General features: G+C 44.4%; 1 protein-coding gene across 5 annotated transcripts in view; it reads right to left on the reverse strand.

The window, feature by feature from the left end:
• Positions 1-787: 787 nt before the first annotated feature.
• Positions 788-23,032, reverse strand: part of ADAMTS9 (ADAM metallopeptidase with thrombospondin type 1 motif 9) — a 172,549-nt gene continuing 150,304 nt past the window's right edge. For 3 of the 5 annotated variants that reach the window (XM_060631521.3, XM_060631520.3, XM_060631518.3), the window contains 3 exons: positions 21,583-21,687; positions 12,099-12,193; positions 8,735-10,251 (listed from right to left, as the gene is read on the reverse strand). In XM_060631521.3, the coding sequence (XP_060487504.3) occupies positions 12,104-12,193; positions 21,583-21,687 (195 nt within the window). In that variant the 3' untranslated portion in view covers positions 8,735-10,251; positions 12,099-12,103. Of the gene's footprint in view, positions 853-6,290; positions 6,432-8,734; positions 10,252-12,098; positions 12,194-21,582; positions 21,688-23,032 lie in introns of those variants that run through there. The other 2 variants (XR_009609757.3, XM_060631519.3) reach the window with 2 other exon arrangements.

The raw sequence follows: 23,032 nt of genomic DNA on the forward strand, positions 1-23,032 counted from the left end.
ACAGGAAGTGTTCCGGGGGCGGGGGGGGGGGGACCATTTTCTTTCTTTCTCTGCTTGCTCATGTGCAGCAAGGTTCGAAATTTCCTCTTCCTTGTGTGGAAACTCAGTGGTTCAGGAGGGAGGAGATGTTGGCTTTGGATCTCGCCTGCCCCAAGTGCTTCAGACCCTGGGAGTCAGGCTGTCAGACTCAACTTTCCATGTCCTCAGCTTTAAAATGGGAATAAAAACAGTGGTTCCCCCAGAGGGCAGTCATGAGGTTTCCATGAAAGGACACATGCAAAGCACAGGGCTCAGGGTGAACGGGACCCTCTGAAGTTGGGCAACAGAGCAGCTCCGGCCTGTCATACAGTATAATAGTCTCCAGAAAAAAGAGAACCAATAGGAGATATCAACCAGATATAGATATCTGTACAGAATATACAGAGGGGCACCTGGGTGCCTCAGTCCATTAACCATCTGACTTTGATTTCAGGTCAGGTCATGATCACAGGGTGGTGGGATCGAGTCGCACATCAGGCTCTGTGCTGAGCATGAAGCCTGCTTGGGATTCTCTCTCTCTCTCTCTCTCTCTCCCTCTCTCTCTCTTTCTCTCCCTCTGACCCTCCACTAGCGTGTGCGCTCTCTCTCTCTCAAAATAAATATATAAACATTTAAAAAAACAAAAACAAAAGTATGTATAGAGATAGACAATATATGCTATTATACGATCTAAAGAGAGATTTGTCTTGATGGCTTATGCGATGGCTTATGCTGGCAAGTCCAAAATTTGGCAAGCAGACTGGCAGGCTGGAGACCCAGGAAGGAGCTGATGTTGCAGTGTGAAGGCAGTCTAGAGTCTAGAATTCCTTCTTCCTCAGGGGACCTCAGTCTTTTTCTCTTAAGGCTTTCCACTGATCAGATGAAGCTTCCCCATGGCACAGAGGGTGATCTGCTTTACTCAAAGTCTACGGATTTAAATGTTAATCACATCCCCCCCAAAAGAAACACCTTCACAGCAACACGTAGACTTGTGTTTGTCTAAAAACTGAGTACCATGGAGGGGTGCCTGGGTGGCTCAGTCAGTTAAGTGGCCGACTTCGGCTCAGGTCATGATCTCGTGGTCCGTGAGTTCGAGCGCCGCGTCGGGCTCTGTGCGGACAGCTCGGAGCCTGGAGCCTGTTTCAGATTCTGTGTCTCCCTCTCTCTGACCCTCTCCAGTTCATGCTCTGTCTCTCTCTGTCTCAAAAATAAATAAAGGTTAAAAAAAATTTTTTTTTAAATAAAAACTGAGTACCATGGATTGGCCAACTTGACCCAAAGTTGACCCTCACACATAGTGAATGGTCAACAAATACAAGTTTCTATTGTTCTTTTGATGTAGTTGCGGTGATTATTGTTGGCCTATCTATCCTTTCAGGTTCCTTCTGGTCTTGACATCAACCTTTGATCCAAAGCTTTCGTTCACGTTTTGGAAAAGAAAGCAAAGAACTGTAGGATTTTGTGAGCAAATGGAATACACAAGGGGACATACACAAAAACCTAGTTTTCTAACCTATAGGGCATGGAGTTGAGGCGAAAAGTTGAGTCAATACCCTTGTACCTTCTCCACAGTAGCCCTTCCCAAATTAACGTATAGATTGTACATAGCCCTTATTAATGTTTTACATATATCTTCTAATAGCTAAGAGACACCGAGCAATTACTCCATGCCAGGAAATGTTCTAAATGCTTTAAACGTATTAGCACATTGAATCCTCTCGGCAACCAAATAACACGGGAGCCACTATTATCCCTCACGACATGAAGAGGAAAGTGAGGCTGGGTAGTGGAGGCAACATGTCCAAGGTTACCCAGCCGGGAGTGGAGGAACCAAGCAAGCCATCCCACTTGTTCTAGAGCCTGTAGGTACTCACCATAGATGACAATAGGCAGAGGTTAAGTGCTGGAGTTGGGGGGGTGTGGGAAACGGATGCTGCCCAGAGAGGCTCAGGTTGTGTGGGAAGAAGGAAACTCCAAAAGAGGGTCCCCCTCCTGGGCAGAGAGAGAGAGAGAGACAGAGAGAGACAGGGGCAGGTGGATCAAGGCACAGTAACTGAATGTCAGCTTTGGAGTCATTCTGTGGTTTTCTTTTTCTTTTTTGAAGTTTATTTATTTATTTATTTATTTATTTATTTAGAGCGAGTGAGAGGGAGAGAGAAAGAGCACGCAAGCGGGAGAGGGGCAGAGAAGGATGGAGAGAGAGAATCCCCAGCAGGCTTGGCACTGTTAGTGTGGAGCTCAACACGGGGCCGGATCCCATGAACCATGAGATCATGACATGAGCCGAAACTGAGCCAGACACTTAAACGACTAAGCCACCCAGGCGCCCCTAGATTTCTGTACATATCATTGTATGTCCTAAAAAGCCATCATAAAGGGGGGGACCTTTGATTCTCTAGGGCGGTTCAGAGATATCCAAGTATAAGAGAAACCAGAAGTCAGTGTGCTATCGCCTCTGTATTGTAGGAATTCTGTGTCCCAGGAAGTACATGTGAAAACACAGAATTCCTGTCGAGTTCAAAAGCCTTTGGACCAAGACAGAAAGGTATCTATATATAAGAGCTGTGTGCAAAATCCAACCAAGCCATTTGTTGCAGACCTTGGAATGTGAGTGGAAACAATTAGGCAGAACATGGAGAATTCAAATCCAGGAACATGGGCTATGGGAACAGTCCTGTCTTAAAGTTAAGGGTCATTGACACAAAGGCCAGTGTGGCCCATTTGGGATTTGGACGATCATGTCAACATCGGACCAATACCTCTGGTCCTGAAATGCATGGAGAAGGTATAACGGACAGAACCATGACCCCCAAAGATGACCACGTCCCAATCTCCAAACATCTCACGGGGGATTACCTTACATATCACATGGGCTTTGCAGATACAATTAAGTTAAGGATCTCAACATAAGGAAAACACCCTGGCTTATCTGGTGGGCCCAATGCAATCAAGAAGGAAGCAAGAGAGTCAAAGTCAGAAAAAGCTGTTGTGATGATGGAAGCAGAGGTCATAGGGAGAAATTTGGAAATGCTACTTTTTTTTTTTAAGTTTATTTATTTTGAGGGGGGAGGGGCAGAGAGAGAGAGAGAGAGAGAGAGAATCCTAATCAGGCTCTGCACTGTCAGTGCAGAGCCCAAGGTGGGGTTCGATCTCGTGACCCTGGCATCATGACCTGAGCTAAAATCAAGAGTCAGACCTTTGACTGAGCCACCCAGGCGCCCTGAAGATGCTACTTTTCACGCTACCACTGCTGGCTTCAGAGATGGAGGGAGGGGCCAGGAGCCAAGGAACATAGGTGGCCTCTGGAAGCTGGAAAAGCAAGGAAATGGGTTCTCCCCTAGAACCTCCAGAAGGAACACAGCCTACTGACCCATTTTAGATGTCTTACCTCCAGAGCTCCAGATAATAAATGTGTATTGTTCTAAACCTGGCCTGAGGAAATCTGTTACAGCAGCAACAGAAATAACAATAACCTTGATACAGAAGGTTTCTCTAGGTGGAGTGAGAAGAACTATCCTGATTGTCTCCCGCTCCTGACCTGCCAATGGGAATCCCAGGGTCTATAACACGGTGTAGGAGGCACAGCTTTTATTCATGCTAACCGTCGGACTTAAGATATAAAAATGCTTAAGGGAATCAGAACCATTGTGTCAAGATTTTTGTGTTAGGAATTTGTAAAAATTTAATAGCTTCTATAATTGCCATGATCTTACACATTTGAACCACGAGCATGGTAGCTTATAATGCCAATTTAAAACATGCCATTGACTACTTGATTTAAATTAGTAATTTTACCTTACAGCCATCCTGGATTAATTTTCTTTTTTTTTTTTTTATTTTTTTTTTAATGTTTATTTATTTTTGAGACAGAGACAGAGCATGAACAAGGGAGGGTCAGAGAGAGAGGGAGACACAGAATCCGAAGCAGGCTCCAGGCTCTGGGCTGTCAGTACAGAGCCTGATGCGGGGCTCGAACCCACGGACCGTGAGATCATGACCTGAGCCGAAGTCGGACGCTTAACCGACTGAGCCACCCAGGCGCCCCCTGGATTAATTTTCTAATTGGGGATATTTAAAAGAACTTTATAAAAAAATTTTTTTATTAATGTTTATTTCTGAGAGAGAGAGACAGAGAGTGAGCAGGGGAGGAGCAGAGAGAGAGGGAGACACAGAATCCGAAACAGGCTCCAGGTTCTGAGCTGTCAGCACAGAGCCCGACGTGGGGCTCGAACTCACCTGTGAGATCACGACCTGAGCTGAAGTTGGCACTTGATCGACTAAGCCTCCAGACAACCCTAAAAGAACTCAATGCCACTGATTTATGTAATATTTATATTATATGTTTGCATTTATAAAAAAATATTTAAGTACTCAGAAAGGTTTGCTTTGGTCAGATAATTGAAGGACTTAAGACAAATTTCATGAAATGTATAAATACCGTATAAAGTATTTGAAGGCTTTTAATTGACTGAAGATGAAGCCAGCATTATTTAACAGTTTTTAAAAAGTAATTGCTAAAAACTAGATGGATACATAAAATAATAGAATTTCTAAGCTGAACTCCAAAGCTTAAGAACTAGGTTTTTGCACTTGTAAATGTAATAAATTGACTCTTAGTTGTCTTTTCTACACATAAACGCCATGTTCGACCACTCTGTGATATGCATACCAACAATGTGTGAGGCATATTTGTTCCTAAGTCCTACCAAAGTGCCATAATACCAGCCACATAGTGATGTGAATATGTCTATGCAAAGTTGAATTTTATCTTCTTCCCCACTGTAGCTGGATGCCTCTCTTATAAGCACTTTGAATACTTGCTCCTTTGTCCTGATAGAATATCATTGTGACTAATAATGCTGTAAAACTAGCTGTATCACCTACTGACTACAAAACACCACTCACGGCTATAGAAAAACTGGTCTTCAAATTTCTTAGGGAAAAAAAAAATCATTATTTGGTTTTTTTAAAAGATAGCCTTCATGAGGAAGACTAAATTGATGGTCTGAGTTATCTTTAATTTTGAGGTACCTATTTGAGGGGAGTAGCAAAATCTTTGCAGGGTTAGGGGCTCTGCGGGTCTTATGCCCTTCCAGCAAAATCACCTCTAAACTCAGCAGAAAACATTGAAGGCTTACCAGCGCAATGACCTAGCCTGGAGACCTCTCCCGCCATCTGTTGGTGACAGGTAGATTTTCCCCGCTGGTACCTGCTGGTACCCACAGCTTTGTTTGTAGCTGCAGAAGTTAATCAAGAAGGGATTTCTGACCACTTTATTTAAAACAGCAACACACTCAGGCACCCGGGTGGCTTAGTCAGTTAAGCCTCTGACTTTGGCTTAGGACATGAGCTCATGGCTCATGGGTTCGAGCCCTGTGCTGTGCTCTGTGCTGACAGCTCAGCGCCTTTAGCCCGTGAAGCCTCCTTTGGATTCTGTGTCCCTGCCCCTCTCCTGCGTGTTCTCTCTCTCTCTCTCTCTCTCTCTCTCTCAAAAATAAATACATAAATAAATAAAGTAAATGTAAAATAGCAACACTCTCCCCTCAGGACACAGGGCAGTGCCTGTTCATCTTCTTAACTTTATTTCTCCCTTTGTTCCCTCTCACCATCCCACACACTAGGTTTCACTTGCTATTTATTACTTTTGTATCAGAAGAGACAGAAAACTGGATGCACAAAGGCAAAGGGGACAGCAGCAGGTGTGAAAGCTCTGGCTACGAGGCTCTCGATGCTGAGGGAGTGATGTGGTGTGGCATGACAATATCTGGATGGCCATTGGGGAAAACAGGGTCAGATTTACTACCGGAAAACGACTGTGGAGTGCTTTGGCCGTGTCTTTGCTTATTTTCTTCTCCACCTGTCCTCACTACAATGTAAGCTCCGAAGGGCAGGTTTTTTTTCACTGCGGCTGGCAGAAGCTGCCATTTTGCCCATCAGCCACCCTTCCCTTCATCCTTTTAGTGACAGAACCCCCACCTCCACGTGGCATTTGCTGGGTGTGCGGTTGACCCACTTAGAGAGCATGTTTCTCAGCCTCCCTTGCAGCTAGACAAGGCAATGCATCGAAGCAATTGCCAGTAGGTGGTGAATTAAAGTCCTTTAACTTCCAGATCTTGCCTGGAAATGACTGCCCCCTTCCTGCAGGCTAAACTCAGATGCGGTGGTGAGGACAAGCCACTTCAGGACCACACCTGCGAGAATGGCTAAGCCGCAAAACAGAAGGAGCCCAAGTCCTCCGATGACATACAGAACAGACTCCCCAACCGGATCTGACCTCTGCATGGTGAGGAGAGAGCAATAAATATCCATCTTAACTTGCAATCTCTTCCTTATAGCCTCTGTTAGGAACTGATACATGTCTCCCCAAAATTCATAGGTTGAAGTCCTAATGCGGCTGTGTTTGGAGACATGACCTGTAAGGGGGTAATCAAAGATAAATGAGGTCATAAGCGTGGGGACCTATCCAATCGGACTGATGTCCTCATCAGGAGAAACAGAGACCCCAAAGATCGCGATCTCTCTTTCCCTCTCAGTCCTCACACCAAGGAAAACCCATGTGAGGACACAGTAAGAAAAGGGATGTCTATGAGCTAGGAAGAGAGGTCTCACCCAGGTGAGACATCTGGAGCTTGGCCTTCTAGCCTCCAGAACGGTGAGAATAATTTCCATTGGATAAGCCACACGCTCTGCGGTATAGTGTTATGGCGCTCCCCTAGTGGACCAATATAGCCTCTAGCCTGTACCCTAGAGCCTAGAACATGCCTGGAAATTTGCATGTGCACCCCTAGAGCCCAGAACACGCCTGGAAATTCGCATGTATGCAATAAATATTACTTAAATAAACGAAAGAATAGAAAGACAATATTTAATTTGTATAGTGCTATAAAAATGTAAAAGATTAACAGACTCTAAAAGATCGTATCTGTCCATTCAGCCATCTACACATTCAGCCTTGTATCACCCTGGCTGTATTTGCAAGCAAACGAAACCTCGCCTCTGAACCCTTACCAGTGCCTTCTCTCCCACAGACCACCCTCAGTCTATCCACTGTCAGCTCCTGTCAATCTCACCACCTAGATCACGCTGTAATTTTCTACTATTATGATCGCAACTTTAGCCCAGATCCTATCATCTCTTGCTTCCTTGGTGATAACTGCTTCTAAACCACTCCCTCGAATCTCTCTACTTGAACCTGTCACAGACTTTTAGTTGCCTCTCTCAGACTCATTTTGTGCTCTTTTGAAGGAACAGATCCCTCCTTTTATTCAGGTTGGCAATGTGCTCTGAGAAGCAACCCTTTTCCCCCACTGCTCCTGCAGCCTGGCTGCAGCCACGTGACTAATTTCTGGCTGAGGAGCTAAACGGGAATTTGTTAAATGCGGTTTCTGGAACACCTTTTTTTAATTTTTATTTATTTTTTTTAACCTTTATTTATTTTTGAGACAGAGAGAGACAGAGCATGAACGGGGGAGGGTCAGAGAGAGGGGAGGGTCAGAGAGAGGGAGACACAGAATCTGAAACAGGCTCCAGGCTCTGAGCTGTCAGCACAGAGCCTGACATGGGGCTCGAACTCATGGACTGCGAGATCACGACCTGAGCCGAAGTCAGACGCTTAACCGACAGAGCCACTCAGGCGCCCCTGAAATACACTCTCTAATGTTGTAAGCCATTGCCGTCAGGGCTCTGAAATTAGCAGCAGAACGCAGTTCCTAACTGAAACATCTCGTGTCTCACTGTTGTAAATCGGTTTAAGCTTGCTGATGCAGAGTCTGAGGGCAGCTATTTTGCCACCATTGATGCAGGGCTGAAAGGGTCTTCAGAAAACCATCTCACAAGTAAGTGGTAGGACTATCAATAGCCTCATTTTACAAATGAAGAAACTAAGGCTCAGGATCAGACAGTTAATATATGTCAGAGAAAGGCCTAGAACCCAAGTTTTAGATGATGCTTAGGGATGATAAGGGGTGGGACTGTGGCTGATATGAGCTATGGGATTTGAGTTTGCCCGTGCATGCAAACACACACACACACACACACACACACACACACAGGGACTCTGGAGTGGATTCCTTTGGCTTTTGTCTGTCTTTATTCTACCTACCTTTTTCTGAAAACAAACTTTTCCCTCCAGGAACCATCCCTTCCAGCTGAAGCTGTCAATCACCCGGCCCTAGGTGGTACAGGATGTCAGCTCCCTCAACAATATGACTGGTCCAGAAGTGGATGTGTAACCCCATCAGAGCCAAACAGGGTTCTTTTGGGGACGGTTACTTATTTGCTGTACGTGAACATCTACTTGGTGGTTGTCAGGATGAGCTCAACTAATTACGTAGAGGGGCTGGCGACCTACTATTTGCTGTTTATTAGACTTCTTTGGAAAGCTCTCATATCCCTGGACACCATTAAGTCCGTAGAGTAGAAACTACTGCTATACAAAATCAACAATCAAGCCCCTAAACCCACCGAAATCTCCTGTTTTGTTTGTTCATCTGTTCCCCATCACACAGACTCTTTCAGAAGAGACAAGTGATTTGAAGGATGAAAACGCAGACCTGAGGGACAGACCCTGTCCCTTATCGACCTCTGGAATGGCAACTGTAATGGATAGGATTAAGAAAATGTGCATTTCTTCTCAATCCGGCAACCTTAAAAAAAAAAACAGATATATTTTCATTCCTACTTGAATCAAGAGTCCAGAAACCACGTGAAACACAAATGTTTGGATGTGGTCATGGTATTTATTCATAGTATATTTTCACAATGTATTAATAAAGGAGAATAACACTTATTCATACACTGAGTATAACTTCTTATGGAGCACTCTGGAGTTCGTTTGGGGGTTGGAGGATACTCCCAGGTTCTTTCTAATCGCTTTGGGTTTTGGACGTGGGCAGAATTTCAAACACTGAAGGTCTGCCACGGGTCATTGGCAATGACTCCCCTTCAATCAGGTTGGAAGGGCTGAGAGACACTGACTTCAGGACTTCCATTTTGGATGTAAGTAACAAGGAGTGGGTTAATGGAAGATTGGAAAGACTCAGGTGTCTTCCATTCCACGGTTTACGTCTTCTCACAAATGCTAACTACTGCAGCAGCCATGAACTGGCAGGGTCTCAGGCGCATGGCCTGAAGAAAAGTCATGTCACCAGTCAATGCGTTTAGGCAGAAGGCAGTCCTGACGATGAGGAACTAGTTTTGAACTTCTCCAGGTGTGCTGGGGGTGCTGAAGGTCACCCCATCCTCAGCATCCTCTGTCTTGCAGCTGATAAATGGGGACACCATTTTAGAACGTCTCGGCAAAATGTCGAGAGGATCTCACTTTCTCAATATCACTCTGTAATGCAGTGGCTTTGGGGTCTCCTCCATTTAACTTCAGAGAGATCTAGGCACCATGAACTGAAGCAAAGTATTAATAACAGTAACAAAAAGAACAGAGTCCAATCCTCTTCCAAAACGAGCGTGTCCAAAAATAAGAACAAGTGGTCTTACTTTTCCAAGTGATTCTGTCCGTTGCATTCTGTCCTTCTATGCCTCCCTTTTATTAAAAGTGTTTACATTTCTGAGTCTGGTGATCACTTAAATATATACATTATATAGCACCAAGGCAGCAATTTTTTTCCCAGAGATCATATGAAACTGAATAGTTAACATAACTAATAGCTGGTACAATCTGTGACATCGCTAAATTACTTGTGGGCGGATACTTTCCTAGAAATGCCAAAATACACTCACACGACTCTGTAGCACCTTGATGGCAGCTAGGTTGTTTTAAAAAGACAAATTACAATTTCTTAAAGGTCACAATAAAATATTTACAGATAGAAAGTAAACAATAGTGTACCGTGATAATGAAGGATCACTTTTGTCATAGTACTACATATAATGTAGAGTACGTAAAATGCAGTGATTTGACTGCAAGGGACAACATAATGCAAAAAGCAGTCATAATAGAATCATTTTACGTACAAAAATATTACATCACAATAAATAATTTCAAACATAAATATTAAACTTTACATCATTAGGATATTCCACATATATATACACACACACACATATATACAGATATATATGTGTGTGTGTGTATATATATGTATATATGTGCATATGTACACACACACACACACACACACTCATACAAGTCCTCACACACCCACACGCACACAAATTTAAGGTGGAGGTATTGCATTACTATCCTTCATCCATCCCATAATGGCTTCCTTTTCAGAGCACCTGGAAATAAACAAACCAAATAAGAAAAGTAAATCTCCTGTATCAACTGCGGTAAGTCAAGAGTAGATAAGCCAAAGATTTTTACGTACAGAATTTAAAAAATGACACTTGTTAACTTCTCTGGATTTTTAAAGTGATATGTGTCTGCTATAGGAACATGGACGTTTCAGGGGAGTATATAGAAGAAAATAGACTCCTAGCCTGAAATCCCCCACGTGCGATAATGCTTTTCAAATATTGGCACCTTTCCTTCTAGTTTTTTTCCTAGACATACATGTAAATATTATAATATACACTCACTCAAATTTTACTACACATAAACACACACAATACTATTTTACTAGATATCAAATATGTAAAATACATTTAAAATGGGAATCTCTAGTGGACACCTGCTGACTTTGCCTGTCTCCATCCCATCTCATCTTTCCTGATAACAATCGCCTCTTTCCTCTTCTAAAGGAAGCTGTCAATCACCTGACTCCAGGTGGGTACATGAGTTCAGGACATTGTCTCCTGGACATGGTGATTGGTTCAGAAGTGCCCATGTGGCAAACAAGAGCCTGAGTTCTTGTGCAGAATGGATGCTGGATGTGAGCGTTTTTTGGGGGGCAGCTCATGGTGTTGGGGAAATGGTCTGCCTGAGAATGAAGCAAGCCTTGTTGACTGATGGGAGAAAAAATGAGTACTGATGACTCCGTTTGAGCCTCTGGATCCAGCTATGCCTGCAGCTAGCCCACTGCTTGGATTTCTCAGTTCCTTAAGATGGTAAGTTCCTTTTTTTCCTGTTGCCTCTTGCAATAAAAACAATCCTAACTGAAGATCATAGTTTTGACTACGGATTTCAATTAAACTGAAACACTGATACACAAATGTCAAGTAGGTACTCCTGTGTCAGGATCTTGAAGAGCCCTCCAGGAGAATGGACTGCTGAAAGCTTGAAATAAGTTGCAGAAGGGTCACATGAGTTGGCTGAACTCATACCTTGTAGCTGAAGGCGCGGGGACCAGAAAATGAGTGACCGATTCATTCCTCTGCCCAGCAGAGGGAGCACTTGCCAGCATAATGTAGTGAGACCAGGAATTCTCAAACCTTCACACGCATGACTCTCTTGTGGATTTGTTAAAATACAGATTCTGGTTTTGTAAGTCCAGGGGAAGGCCTGAGATTCTGCATTCCAACAAGTTCCCAGGTGATGCTGATCATGCCAGTCCTTGGATGACACGCTGAGTCACAAGCGTGTGGAACAGAGCATTAATTGAGAGCACTGGCTTTGGTGTAGGACACTGATGGGTTCCGCCGAAGGAATCTATTGTGATCGTAAGCAAGCTACTTAATTATGTGGGCCTGAGTTTCTATCTGTGCAATGAGGGTAAGTGGCCCCTCTTGTGGCTTTACTATGAGGTTCAATGAAATAATGCCAGCAAAGTGTTCAGCCTGGTGCCTGGCACAGTCACAGCTCAATGAATGTCATGAATATTATTAATGCAGTACTCTTGGGCAGTATCTCAAAAGTTAATCCGTAAGTCACTTGAATCAGAATTCCCTGTATCAAAATTACAGATTCTTAGATGTGCCAGAGACCTCAGGACCTCTAGAGATGGAGCCTGGTTAAGTTTTTAAAGAAAAACTGCAGAGGAATCTGACGCAGAAAGCCTAGGGACCTCCTATCCACGGGCGGAGAACAGATGAACAGGGCAGATGAACAGGAAAGAAAAAGTTACAACAGCCAGTCAGTTTCAAGATGCTTAATAGTAACCTTTCCGGGGGCAAATGACTTGCTACATTTGCTAATCGTGAGTTTACAAAATAAGAGAGAGAGAGAGAGAAACGTGGGACCTACTTACCTTAACTATAAAATTCGAACCTCCAGGCCAGTGCCAGAGGACGGAGTACATTTTCCACAGTAGCCACCGCATTTTCCCATGACTCGGGTACCGTCCTGCAAGAAAACGCATGCTCTCAGACTCCCTGCCTGACTAGTGTTTCCAAGGCTTGCGCTGGCTTTTTGGACATCTTTCTTGCATGCACGGGAGGGAGGTAGGCCTTCTGAATAGAAGCAGACCCCAACGTCCCCACACGGTCTAAAGCAGAGGCTGACAAACTATGGTCTGTGGGTCCAATCCAGCTTGCCACCTGTTTCTGTGTGGCTCGTCAATCATCAATCAAGAAGAGCGTTGACATTTTTTCAACGGCGAGAAGAAGCAAACCAAGAACCGAATTTCCTGACATTTGAAAATTGTACGAAATTCAAGGTTCAGTATCCATAATCAAGTTTTATTGGAACACAGCCATGTTCATTCATTCACTTAATGTCTGTGCCTGCTTCCAGGCTGTAAGAGCAGGATGGACGGTGGTGACAGCTCTCATTGCTTTGCACCGCGACTCAGCATAATGCAAACCACAGGGACACAGGGGTGACTTAACAGTGTTTGCAATGCTGTGCGTGTTGCCATATCCTAACATTGTATTTTGTTTCATTACCAGCGCATACCATCGTGTCAGAACAAGAAATGGAAAGGGACTGTGTATGTTGCTCTTTTAAGGCACTGTTGTATGTGAGCTATTCTGTTATCAAACTTAGATGGCAAAGCATTGTGTTTCTCATGCAATGACACCACAGCTGTGCCAGGAGAATACAATATACACCATCGTCACCAACCTCAGCCTCAGCACACGTTTCCAACTCACAAGGAAAGCCATGGTCATAAATTTAGAAAATTCAAAACCGAAGATCTCACCGTAGCATTGTTTCTTCCCAACGATAAAAAAGTGAAACCGAGTAGGGGCACCTGGGTTAAGCAACTGACTGCGGCTCAGGTCACGATCTCACGGTTCGTGGGTTTGAGCCCCGCATCGGGTTCAGTGCTGACAGCTCAGAGCCTAGAGCCTGGAGCCTGCAGCCTGCTTTGGGCTCTGTGTCTCCCTCTCTCTGCCCTCCCCTGCTCATGGTCTGTCTCTCTCTGTCTCTCAAAAAATAAATAAACATTAAGAAATTTAAAAAAAAATGAAACTGAGTAAAAATAATGAAACCAAGTAAGTTTCCAAGTGGCTGATGCATTAGCTAAGCCGGGAAAACAGTTTGCCCCATGGTGAGTTAAAGACATCCTTGTTTCATTGTTAACAGCTGAACAGATGCGTCCAGAGAAAATAAATTGTTCAAGACTACAATCGTTTTCGGGAGGAAAACAGTTGCTTGAAAAATCGATGACACTGACAGTAACATCAATAATCAATTAAAACACGAGGCAAATAATTTGGGGGGGGGTGTTGTTTTTTGTTTTTGGCTCCTGATGAGCTGATAGGTAGGTATTATGGATATCATTCAGTTGTTTATTTGAGACGATGCTGAGCGTGAAGTGATTACAGACTTGGCTTCCGTGAATAGTCTGTGTGAAATGAATTCAGGCAAGACAATTTCAAAGAGGCTGAGAAAACACTAGCACAGAACAGCTGAAGTGGAATCTACCAAGATGTGTTGGCAACTGACAGTGGTAAAAAAGTATGTGAACGCAGAGAAAGCTTTAGTTGGTCAAATTTACAAAGCTCATAAAAGTGTAAGGTGTCTGAAGCCTATAATCACTTCATGTATTATCCATCAGTAGGTGCTTGGTGGAAAAGAGAAGAATTCATCAGGTGTTACAGAGCCAGGATGAACAGCTTTCGCTACCACGACCTTATCCATCATCAGTTTTATAAACTTTCCTTGTCAGAACTAGAAACGGAATGCCCTGACCCATGCTGCCATCTAGCAGTTTGATAACTTAGCAGTGGACAGGTTTGACGGTGAACTTTCGAGCTCAGAGCTGGGATTAACATTTTTTTCTGAACGAGAACTGCTCTCAGTCGCTGTAATTGGACACCCCCCCTGGCTGTGCGCATTAGCTTTTGCTATGGATCTGACAATATTTCTTAGGGAATGGAACCTGAATTTCAAGGCAAAACTGCATTTACAGGCACAGCTTACCCTGGGGTAAAGTCATTTTAACGTCAGTTAACATTGTTCCAATCGTAAGTAGGGTGAAGCCGCTTTACGTGCTCTCCACTCTGCTGAGAATGAAGACAAGAAGCCGTATCTCAGGCCACGTACATTTTTGGTGAATGTACTTTCCGAGCTTGAGTGGCAGCACCCGCACCATGTTCTGGACTTTGGGCTAAGTGCCGAGCAAATTTCATATCTCAAAATCCATTTAACAAGGCATCTGAGAAGCTTCTATCTCGCCTTCAATGGCAAGGGCTTAATCTGTGATGTAATGATGTACAAAAGGGCGAATACCAAGAGAAAAATCGAATAGGATTCTAGAAATGCTTGCCAAGGTGTGAATATGCTCAATTAAAAGGACATGGTTGTGGACTATATCAGTGTTTGACAATACCTATTTGTGTAAAAGAAAGTTTATAAAGATGAAATGCAGAAAATCTCATGGCTGACCCGCATTATCAAATACTTATCAACTTTGATAACAGAGAATTAAGCAAAATATGCAGCTAGTTTAAGCAAAATATGATCATTTCTGAATATTCCATGGTTCTCACTGGTAAGTATGTTTACCAAAAAATGTACTCAATTATTATTTTTAAAATTGAATCAATAAAAATTTTGTGCAAATTTGTTTTCACTCTTATCATATAAATACATATACAATTAGCACTGATTTTTGCCCCCTGGCTGGCAAAGTCTAAAATATTTATAAGTATTCATTATTCAGTTTTTCACAGAAGAAGTTTGCTGGCCTGCGGTCGATCCCTTCCTGACTCTCCAGATGCTATCATTTCCCTCCACCCCACCCCTGACCTCTGCCTTTCGTTGGGTTGTTCTTCTGACGTGCCCCTTATAACACAGGGCCTTTGCACATGCGATACCATGGCCTATGCCTGGAACTCTCTTCCGTGTCCCTTGCCCATCTATGTACACTGGACCACCCCAGTTTTTGACTGTTAAATTCTTCAGAACCCAGCCTAGCAGCCACTTTCTCTTAAAAACCTTCCTTACCCAGTTACCTACCACATAGCATCCTATAAAACTGGGTAATACTTTCTTTACATCTGTCTTCCTGCTAGAATGTAAGTCCCACAATGGCAAGGTCAATGTCTTCTTTTGCTTTTAAAGTTTATTTATTTTAAGAGAAAGAGAGAGAGAGAGTGAGAGAGAAAGAGACAGCCAGTGAGCATCCTCATGGGAGGGGCAGAGAGAGAGGGAAAAAGAATCCCAAGCAGTCTCTGCACTGTCAGCGCAGAGCCCAATGTGGGGCTCGAACCCCAAGAATCATGAGATCATTACCTGAGCCGAAACCAAGAGTCGAACGCTTAACCGACTGAGCCACCCAGGTGCTCAAGGCCAATGTCTTTTTAAATTTCAAGGTCTCTAGAACCCAACAGTGTATGGCTCAGGCTGGGACTAAATACAGATTTCTTAAATGAATGAATGAATGAATGAATGAATGAGAGGCTGAAGCTGATATACACTCTTCTTTTTGACCCACAATTCAGATCGCTTGCTGAATTAATTCCCCTAACACTTTACCATGCTGTGAAGAACTCCTTGTCTAATTGTGACATCATATCTCACTGTGTAAATTTCCCATGTTGTGTTAGCCACCCCCCACCCTTTCATTCCTGCACAACGTTTGGCATCTTGGATGGTTCACATTTTTCACTGTCCAGAGAAACACTGTGATGAACTATACTTGTGCCTGCATTTCAGGATATCTTCGGGCCACATTCCCAGAACTGGGTCAAGGTCATGAAGGTTTGGTTCATATTGCCAAACTGTGAAAGTCTCTTGCAAATAATGGATAATCTTGTTTAAAAACAAAGGGAAGAAAAGCTCTGTCAATTTAACAAAGAGAACAAAATAGTTTCTCTCCCTTTTAAAAATTTGCTTGCCTTTGATTATGAGTGATGTTGAGTTGGAAGAGTGATCTATTTCTAAAACTCAAATTGGTTCTGCCTTTTAAACTTTTTTTTTAACATTTTTATTTATTTATTTTTTAATGTTTATTCATTTTTGAGGGGGGGAGGAGCCAAGAGAGAGGGAGACACAGAATCGGAAGCAGGCTCCAGGCTCTGAGCTGTCAGCACAGAGCCAGACGTGGGGCTTGAACCCACGAACTGTGAGGTCATGATTTGAGCAGAAGTCGGAGGCTTAACCGACTGAGCCACCCAGGCGCCCCTAACTGGTCCTACTTTTAGGGGCCCGTATTAATTCTGGAGCCAATCTGATACCATCAACTGGATGTGATGCCAGACCAGCCAGCCTTCCAACTAGGAACCTTCTCTGGAGGCTAAATCGCTGGCCTGTGGGTCTTCAGAATGCTGATGTGCTGTGAATGTCTTCTGTCTCACACAAGCTCATGCTTTCTTCACACTCTCTCTGGACCCAGCAGTAGAGAGAACCACAGTCAGACTGCCTGGGGCTTGTATTGCATGTTTAAGCAACTCTCTAAGCCTCAGTTTCCTAGAACATCTGTAAAATGGGGGTAATAATATTTGTCTGCCCTCAGAGATCTGCTATAAAAGCAAGAATGTATGCAAAGTGCTTAGCAGAGTTCTTGGCCTGATGTGCGTGCTCAAAAAATACTAGCTATTATTATCGTAAAGGTAGTTTTTCATGTGTGGATCTCCATCATAGCCTTTTCTCATGAAGAAGGAGAAAAGTCTGGGTAATTATAAAGGTGCCGATAATGGCTTTGCAATGTTCATGCTATTTCACTAATCGGGACTCTGTTAATGTGATTTAGATCAAGTCTGAGCTAAAACTCATCATTTTTACTACAGAACACAAAGAAAAAAACATACTAAGAGAATGATTAGCATAAATATGATTGTCATGGAAACAGTGCCTATTTCAGAGAAAAAGGTATGCTTTCCAGCATCTTAAAAGTACCTACTCACATACAATGAAACACTAATTATAAATCATTTTTATTTTCTTCATTAAAGCAAGTACTCTAAAAATCTCTTTTCAGTGAATATTTTGTTAGCTTAGTTTGAACTGTTACATATAATTAAAACAAGAGATTCTCTGCTCCATTATGAATAGTTTGTATTTCATACTTTTCGTAAATGTTTCTGGTTTCCTCCATCAACGTGAGGTAGGCTTCGTGATTTTACTTGTGATTTTCTGGAAGTGTATTGATTTACATTTCTTTTTTTTTTTTTTTTTTTAGTTTACTTATTTATTTTGAGAGAGAGAGAACATATAAGCAGGGTAAGGGTAAGGACAGAGAAAGAGGGAGGGAAAGAATTCCAAGCAGTCTCCGCACGGTCAGCGCAGAGCCTGACGCGGGGCTCGAACTCACAAACTGTGAGATCATGACCTGAGCCCAGATCAAGAGTCAGATGCTTAACTGACTGAGCCATCCAGGCGCCCCTGATTTACATTTCTTTGGAGTGTGCTGGTGGTGAACTGCCCATAAAACATGGGAGGTATATATATTTCCCAATATAACCCTACACAGTCACATATATGTGAATATACACATTGTTTAATATTTAGAATATATTTAAATCTCTAACTTCTACAGGAATGTATGGAAGAAAAAGTACACATGTCTAAAATGTCATTTTTCCCTCCTGGCCTGCAGTATGATTTCTATGTTTGCGGACAGTTGGATTTTCACAAGTGAACTACGAGGTAGGAGGCAGTACATGGAAGATGAATGAGCACTGACTCCGGACCACGTATACACTTGCACCCTGACCCAACACGTTCATCTCGTGTTCCCTTAACTCCACTGGTTGTAAATGAGCTACAAGATATGGGAAGCAAAAACAATATAGAAACAGGGAGGGGGGCACAACGTAAGAGCCTCTTAAATCTGGAGAACACACAGAGGGTTCTGGAGGGGTAGTTCGGGGGGGCGGATGGGCTAAATGGGTAAGGGGCCTTAAGGAACGTACTCCTGAAATCACAGTTGCACTACATGCTAACTCACTTGGATGTAAATTAAAAAAATAAATTAAAAAGAGATATGAATTGAGGCCATCTCCTCTATGACAATGCAAAATTCATTAATTTTTAATTTCAAAGCAGTTCTTCAATCTACAACCCTCCCTCAGCGTAAGGAATGTCTGTTAGGCCCCAGGGCCAGGCAGCCAGGCCTCAGAAACACAGGCCCCGCCCCTCGCCCCTTGCTGACCCCACAAATTCCCCAGGCCTGCAAAGAAGCAAGAAGACTGGTGGGCACCTCTCCCATGTGGCCTGAAGTGAACCTCCCTTCGCTCTGCTCAGCTCTCAAGGCTGTTCCAGAACCTCCTCCTGGAGGTTCAGATAGCAGCTCTGAGGATGGGCGTGGGGAGCCCTGGGAGACCTCTGGATGGGGCTGAGGGTCTTTTCGTATCCTGAGCACATCTGTGAGCTGAGGGGGCACAGAATGTCACTGGCAGAGGAGCTCCGAATTCCAACATCTCCTTTCCGATCTCACATCTGGGCCATGCTCCCTTTTCTGTGGGTCTCCCCCTCACACACAAGCAGGGTAGAAACTCTAGTTCCTGTGCACAGCAGGTGCAGCTAAAGCACCGCTGGGAAATAGGGTTGTCCCTCGCTCCCAGGTGGGGTGGGGACCCGATTCTGGTGATTCGGTTTTACCCTGGACAACTGGAGTCTTCCTCTAGTTTTGCTGGGGAAAAACATTTTATTGCCAACCAGGTTTGGAGAATTGAGGTTTTCACCATGGCTTTTTCTTTGAAGCTCTCAGCAGAAGACCGTAGGAAAGTAAGGGAGGATGATCGGAGGCTGAATCAAAGCAGGGCCTCAGTCCCTCGGGGCAACACGCGAGTACGTAATGGTGGGAGCAGGACATTGCAGGGTTTTGCAAAGTGTGTTCTAAGGAACACCAGGTTATTCGGGGGCAACTAAAAAGTGTAACTTTGAAAAGAAGCTTCTGGGGTTGGTCTAACTCAGGCCAACAGTTCTGGAAACGTGGGCAGAGACCAGGGCCATCAGCACCACCCAGAAAACTGCTGGAAATGTCCATTTTGGGCCCTTCCTGAGGCTGGCTGTGCTTTTAATTAGCACAGCAGGTGATGCACGCTGCAGTTTGAGAACCGCTGATTTAGGGCAACACTGGTTTCGATAAAGTCACACAGGCTTCCTTCCTGTATACTTCATTCCAACCTTTAGTAAGCTCAGGCTTATCGTGCCTCTTCAAGAAGCAAATAAAATATACAATTTTCTTCCAAATGTCATTGGCCAGGGAGGCCTGTGTTCGGGGCGCGTAGTCAGGGGATGCTGCTCTGAGAGCCCCTCAAGCAGGTGAGGCACACAGGGCAGCACGTGGCACGGCAACCAGGAGCCACAGATGGCTCCGGCCGGGCTCCCAGGGATTCACAAGGAGTGCTCAGCAGACCCTGGAGATTAATTTTTGAGCTCCGGCTCTCCGGGCTGTCACAGAACACCAAGAGTTTTTTTTTTTGTTTGTTTTTTTTTTTTTTTTTTTTCTTTCTTTCTTTCTTTTTTTTTTTTTCCGGAACACCAAGATTTAAAAAAAGAAAAAAATGCTGGCAGGCAAATGTCAAACCAACCCCCTCCAGGAAAGGCGGAACTTCTCCCAAACGCTTGGGAAAACAGCCAACCCGTCTTTGCAGGGCAGTGATCATTTTCTCCAGAAGGGGGCGCTCTCCCCCGTAATTATTTTTAGGTTCTGGATGAAAACAACAATACTGATAAGGGCTGACGGGATTGAAACTCAGGTAACGGAGTCTACATAGACGGTTTCCTACGGAATCATGCTTCGTGTCTGACCACGTTTTGGGCAGTTAATGTTGTTGTCCCTCGGAGTGACTAAAACATAATATATGGCCCCTGGGGGGTAGTGGTGTGGAAGAACATAATCATTTGGTGGCACATTCTAAAGCAGGCGGGCCGTCTATCAGCTATCTTTATTCCTTTCAGTGCAAAGGAAAACGTTAAATGATTTACGAGCAATCAATGGGGACTGGCTTAGAGCAAGATGGGAGTCAGATTTCTCTTTTTTCTTTTTTTTTTTTCCATAGACAAATTTAACCCTGGAAGCTGAAAATTGGGGCTCTAGAAACTCAGGGCCCTGGTAAGTCACAATTGGATGTTTCGTCCCTTCCTGGGGGGGGAGGGTGGGGAACAGCTTGAATTTCTTCTTTATATTCATTTTGATAAGGTTTAGCAGATAAAAATACAGGGCACTGAGTTAGATGTAAGTTTCAAATAAGCAACAAGTAATCTTTTTAGAATAAATATGTCCCACACAGTGTTTAAGACATGCATGTAGTAAAAAGAAAAAATGTTCCTTGCTTATTTGAAATTCAAATTTAACTGGGCGTCCTCTACTTCATCCGGCAACCCTACTCTGGAATGATAACCCCTTTCCCCGTTCTCTTCCTCTTTGTCCTCCCCCAGCCACATTTCTGAGGAGACCCCGTGTGAGGGTCACGGCTGAAGCAGGACCTGGGACCACAGGCCATACTCTGGTAAATTTCCCCTTTGTCGTTGGGGTCAGGTTCCTGTCGCAGGTTCTCAGAACTGAGGGAAGGCTGGAACACGCAGCAGTTTCTGTCCTGGGTATATACAAGGGGAGTTAAAAATTCTACCCCTGCCTGGGAGGTTCCCATTCAGTCAGTCTGGCTGGGGTCTGGGCACATGCATTTGAAACTTTTCCAGGGGATTCTGAGAAACACCGCCGAGACCAGGGTTTCTCAAGCTGTGCCTTGCTTATGATCCACCTGGAGACCTTGTTCAGCGGCAGATCCGGACTTAGAAGCCACGGGCCCCCAGAAACTGCATTTGCAACAAGCCTCAGGTGATGTTGATGCTCTATGTGGACCACACCTTGAGTGGCAGGATTTTTGAGCATGAAAACCTGGTAACTGTGAAACCCCTGAGTGTTTCTCTAACGCTCTGCGAACATCACCTGATAACATCCCTACCTTCCAGCCTCTGTTGTGCTTCCATTTTTTCTTACAACAACAACAACAAACACACATCCTGTGCCCTACGTTCACAAAAGGAATCTAATGTTGGCTAATTGCAAGGTGTTGGAGCTGCACACTCTCTCAGAGGCTTCTTAACTGCTTTCAGCTTCCCCGTTAGGCATCGTCCAATTACTTGGATGGTTCACAGGTTGAGGACTCAGGGAAGGATTCACCAGAAGCGAAGCAAGGCTCTTTCGGATAAACTCAACTTACACTTGCTTCACCTTCAATTTATGTCCTAAATTTCCTTCCTGACACTTTGCAAAATAGTTTCAGCAAGTGGGAAAGCGCGTTCGTCCCTTTAGCACCACCACAACAGACTCGGCAAGGAAGGAAGGAAAGAGAAAAAAACAAAACCCAACGGAAGCCACTAGGTCACCTTACCGGGGACTTCTTAATGTCGGAGACCGCGTAGTTCCCTTGTGATATCCATCTGGCTGAGTCAGTTAAAGACAGGCCGGTCCCGTAAAGGTTGATGCTAAAACGACCCTGGAATAAATAGCCAATGAAAAAGACTTTTGGTCCACGTGATGTCCTAAGCAAAGGCCACACAATGAAGGGCCCTTGGAAAGGAGAAGGACATTAATTAATTACGATAGCTACTAATTAATGAGGGTGGTTTTTTTTTTTTTTTTTTTTTGGAAGGTGGGGGGAAGTCTGGGCCAGGCACTTTACATGCATGCTCGCAAGAGCTCTCTGAAGGCGTTCTCTTTACAGATGGGGAAACTAAGGCCCGGTGGAGGTGATTAGCTTCTGCAGGAGACAGTGCGAGGCCAACTCACATTTTCCTGACTTCAAAGTCCTCGCTCTCAACCAGCGCCATTCTGCCTCCCTAACCCAGCAATCCTGATGTTGCTCACAATTATCAGATTCCTTCAGGAACAAAATACCACAGTGTAATTTTTCTAACAAGATCTCGCTGCCAAAGCTTCCCGGGCCTCCGCTTCCCCGCCACGCTGAGCACTGCGCGGCCTAAGCACAGCAGGGCGGGACTTCAAAGGACAGGTGCGCTCTCCGGGACGGCCAGCAGAGGGCGCGCGCGGCCCGTTCTACACAGCCTGCAGCGGGACCGCCTCTTCCAGGCCGGGGATCCCGGATCCCTACCCGCTCCAGGATTCCTTTCAAAACCCGGCCTCGGTGTTTCCACGTTTATTACTAAGGAGACGCCGCCGCAGAGTTCTTCTCCTGCGTTGCCCATCAGTCTCTATTTCTCCCTCGCTTGCAAAAATGACTCCACAAAGGCACCTGAAATACTTTGCTGAGGCTTCCTCGAACCCCACAAGGAGCGGTTTCAGAACTGAAAATGTTCTGCACCAACACGCTCACGGTGAATGTTTCCTCTCGGAACCTGACACGGTCCCGTACTTTGTCAAAGCAGTCTTTAATAAGGCGAGGCGGACTCCGCGCCGGCCAGGCCTATGTAAAAATCGGGCTCTTTCAGGGAGGGAGAGGGGGGATGAAATCTCAGAACCTCAGTTTGTCCACCTGTAAAATGGAAGATAGTAACAGTATCTGCCTCAGCCTACTGTAGGGAGGGCTAAATGAAATTAGCCATGCAGCACACGGCTGGTACCTGACTTCGGAAATCCTGGTTATTGGTTGTTTTGTGTTGGGTGTCTCGCTCCAAGAGGAACAGTAGACTTAGGGGAGGGACTTGGTATTGCTTTATTTATATCAATAACGGTCTGTAACACATAGCTAGGCAGTTGATAGAGTGTTAATAAATATTCCATCCTGGCTTGTCCACTATGACCTGGCAGGACTAGGGGTACCCTGCAGGCTCCCTCTCTGTGTCCGTGCCATCACTATTTCCTAACCAGAGGTTATCAAGCCC

Source organism: Panthera onca, chromosome A2 (genome assembly GCF_046562875.1).
Source record: "Panthera onca isolate mPanOnc1 chromosome A2, mPanOnc1 haplotype 2, whole genome shotgun sequence".
Lineage (NCBI taxonomy): Eukaryota > Metazoa > Chordata > Mammalia > Carnivora > Felidae > Panthera > Panthera onca.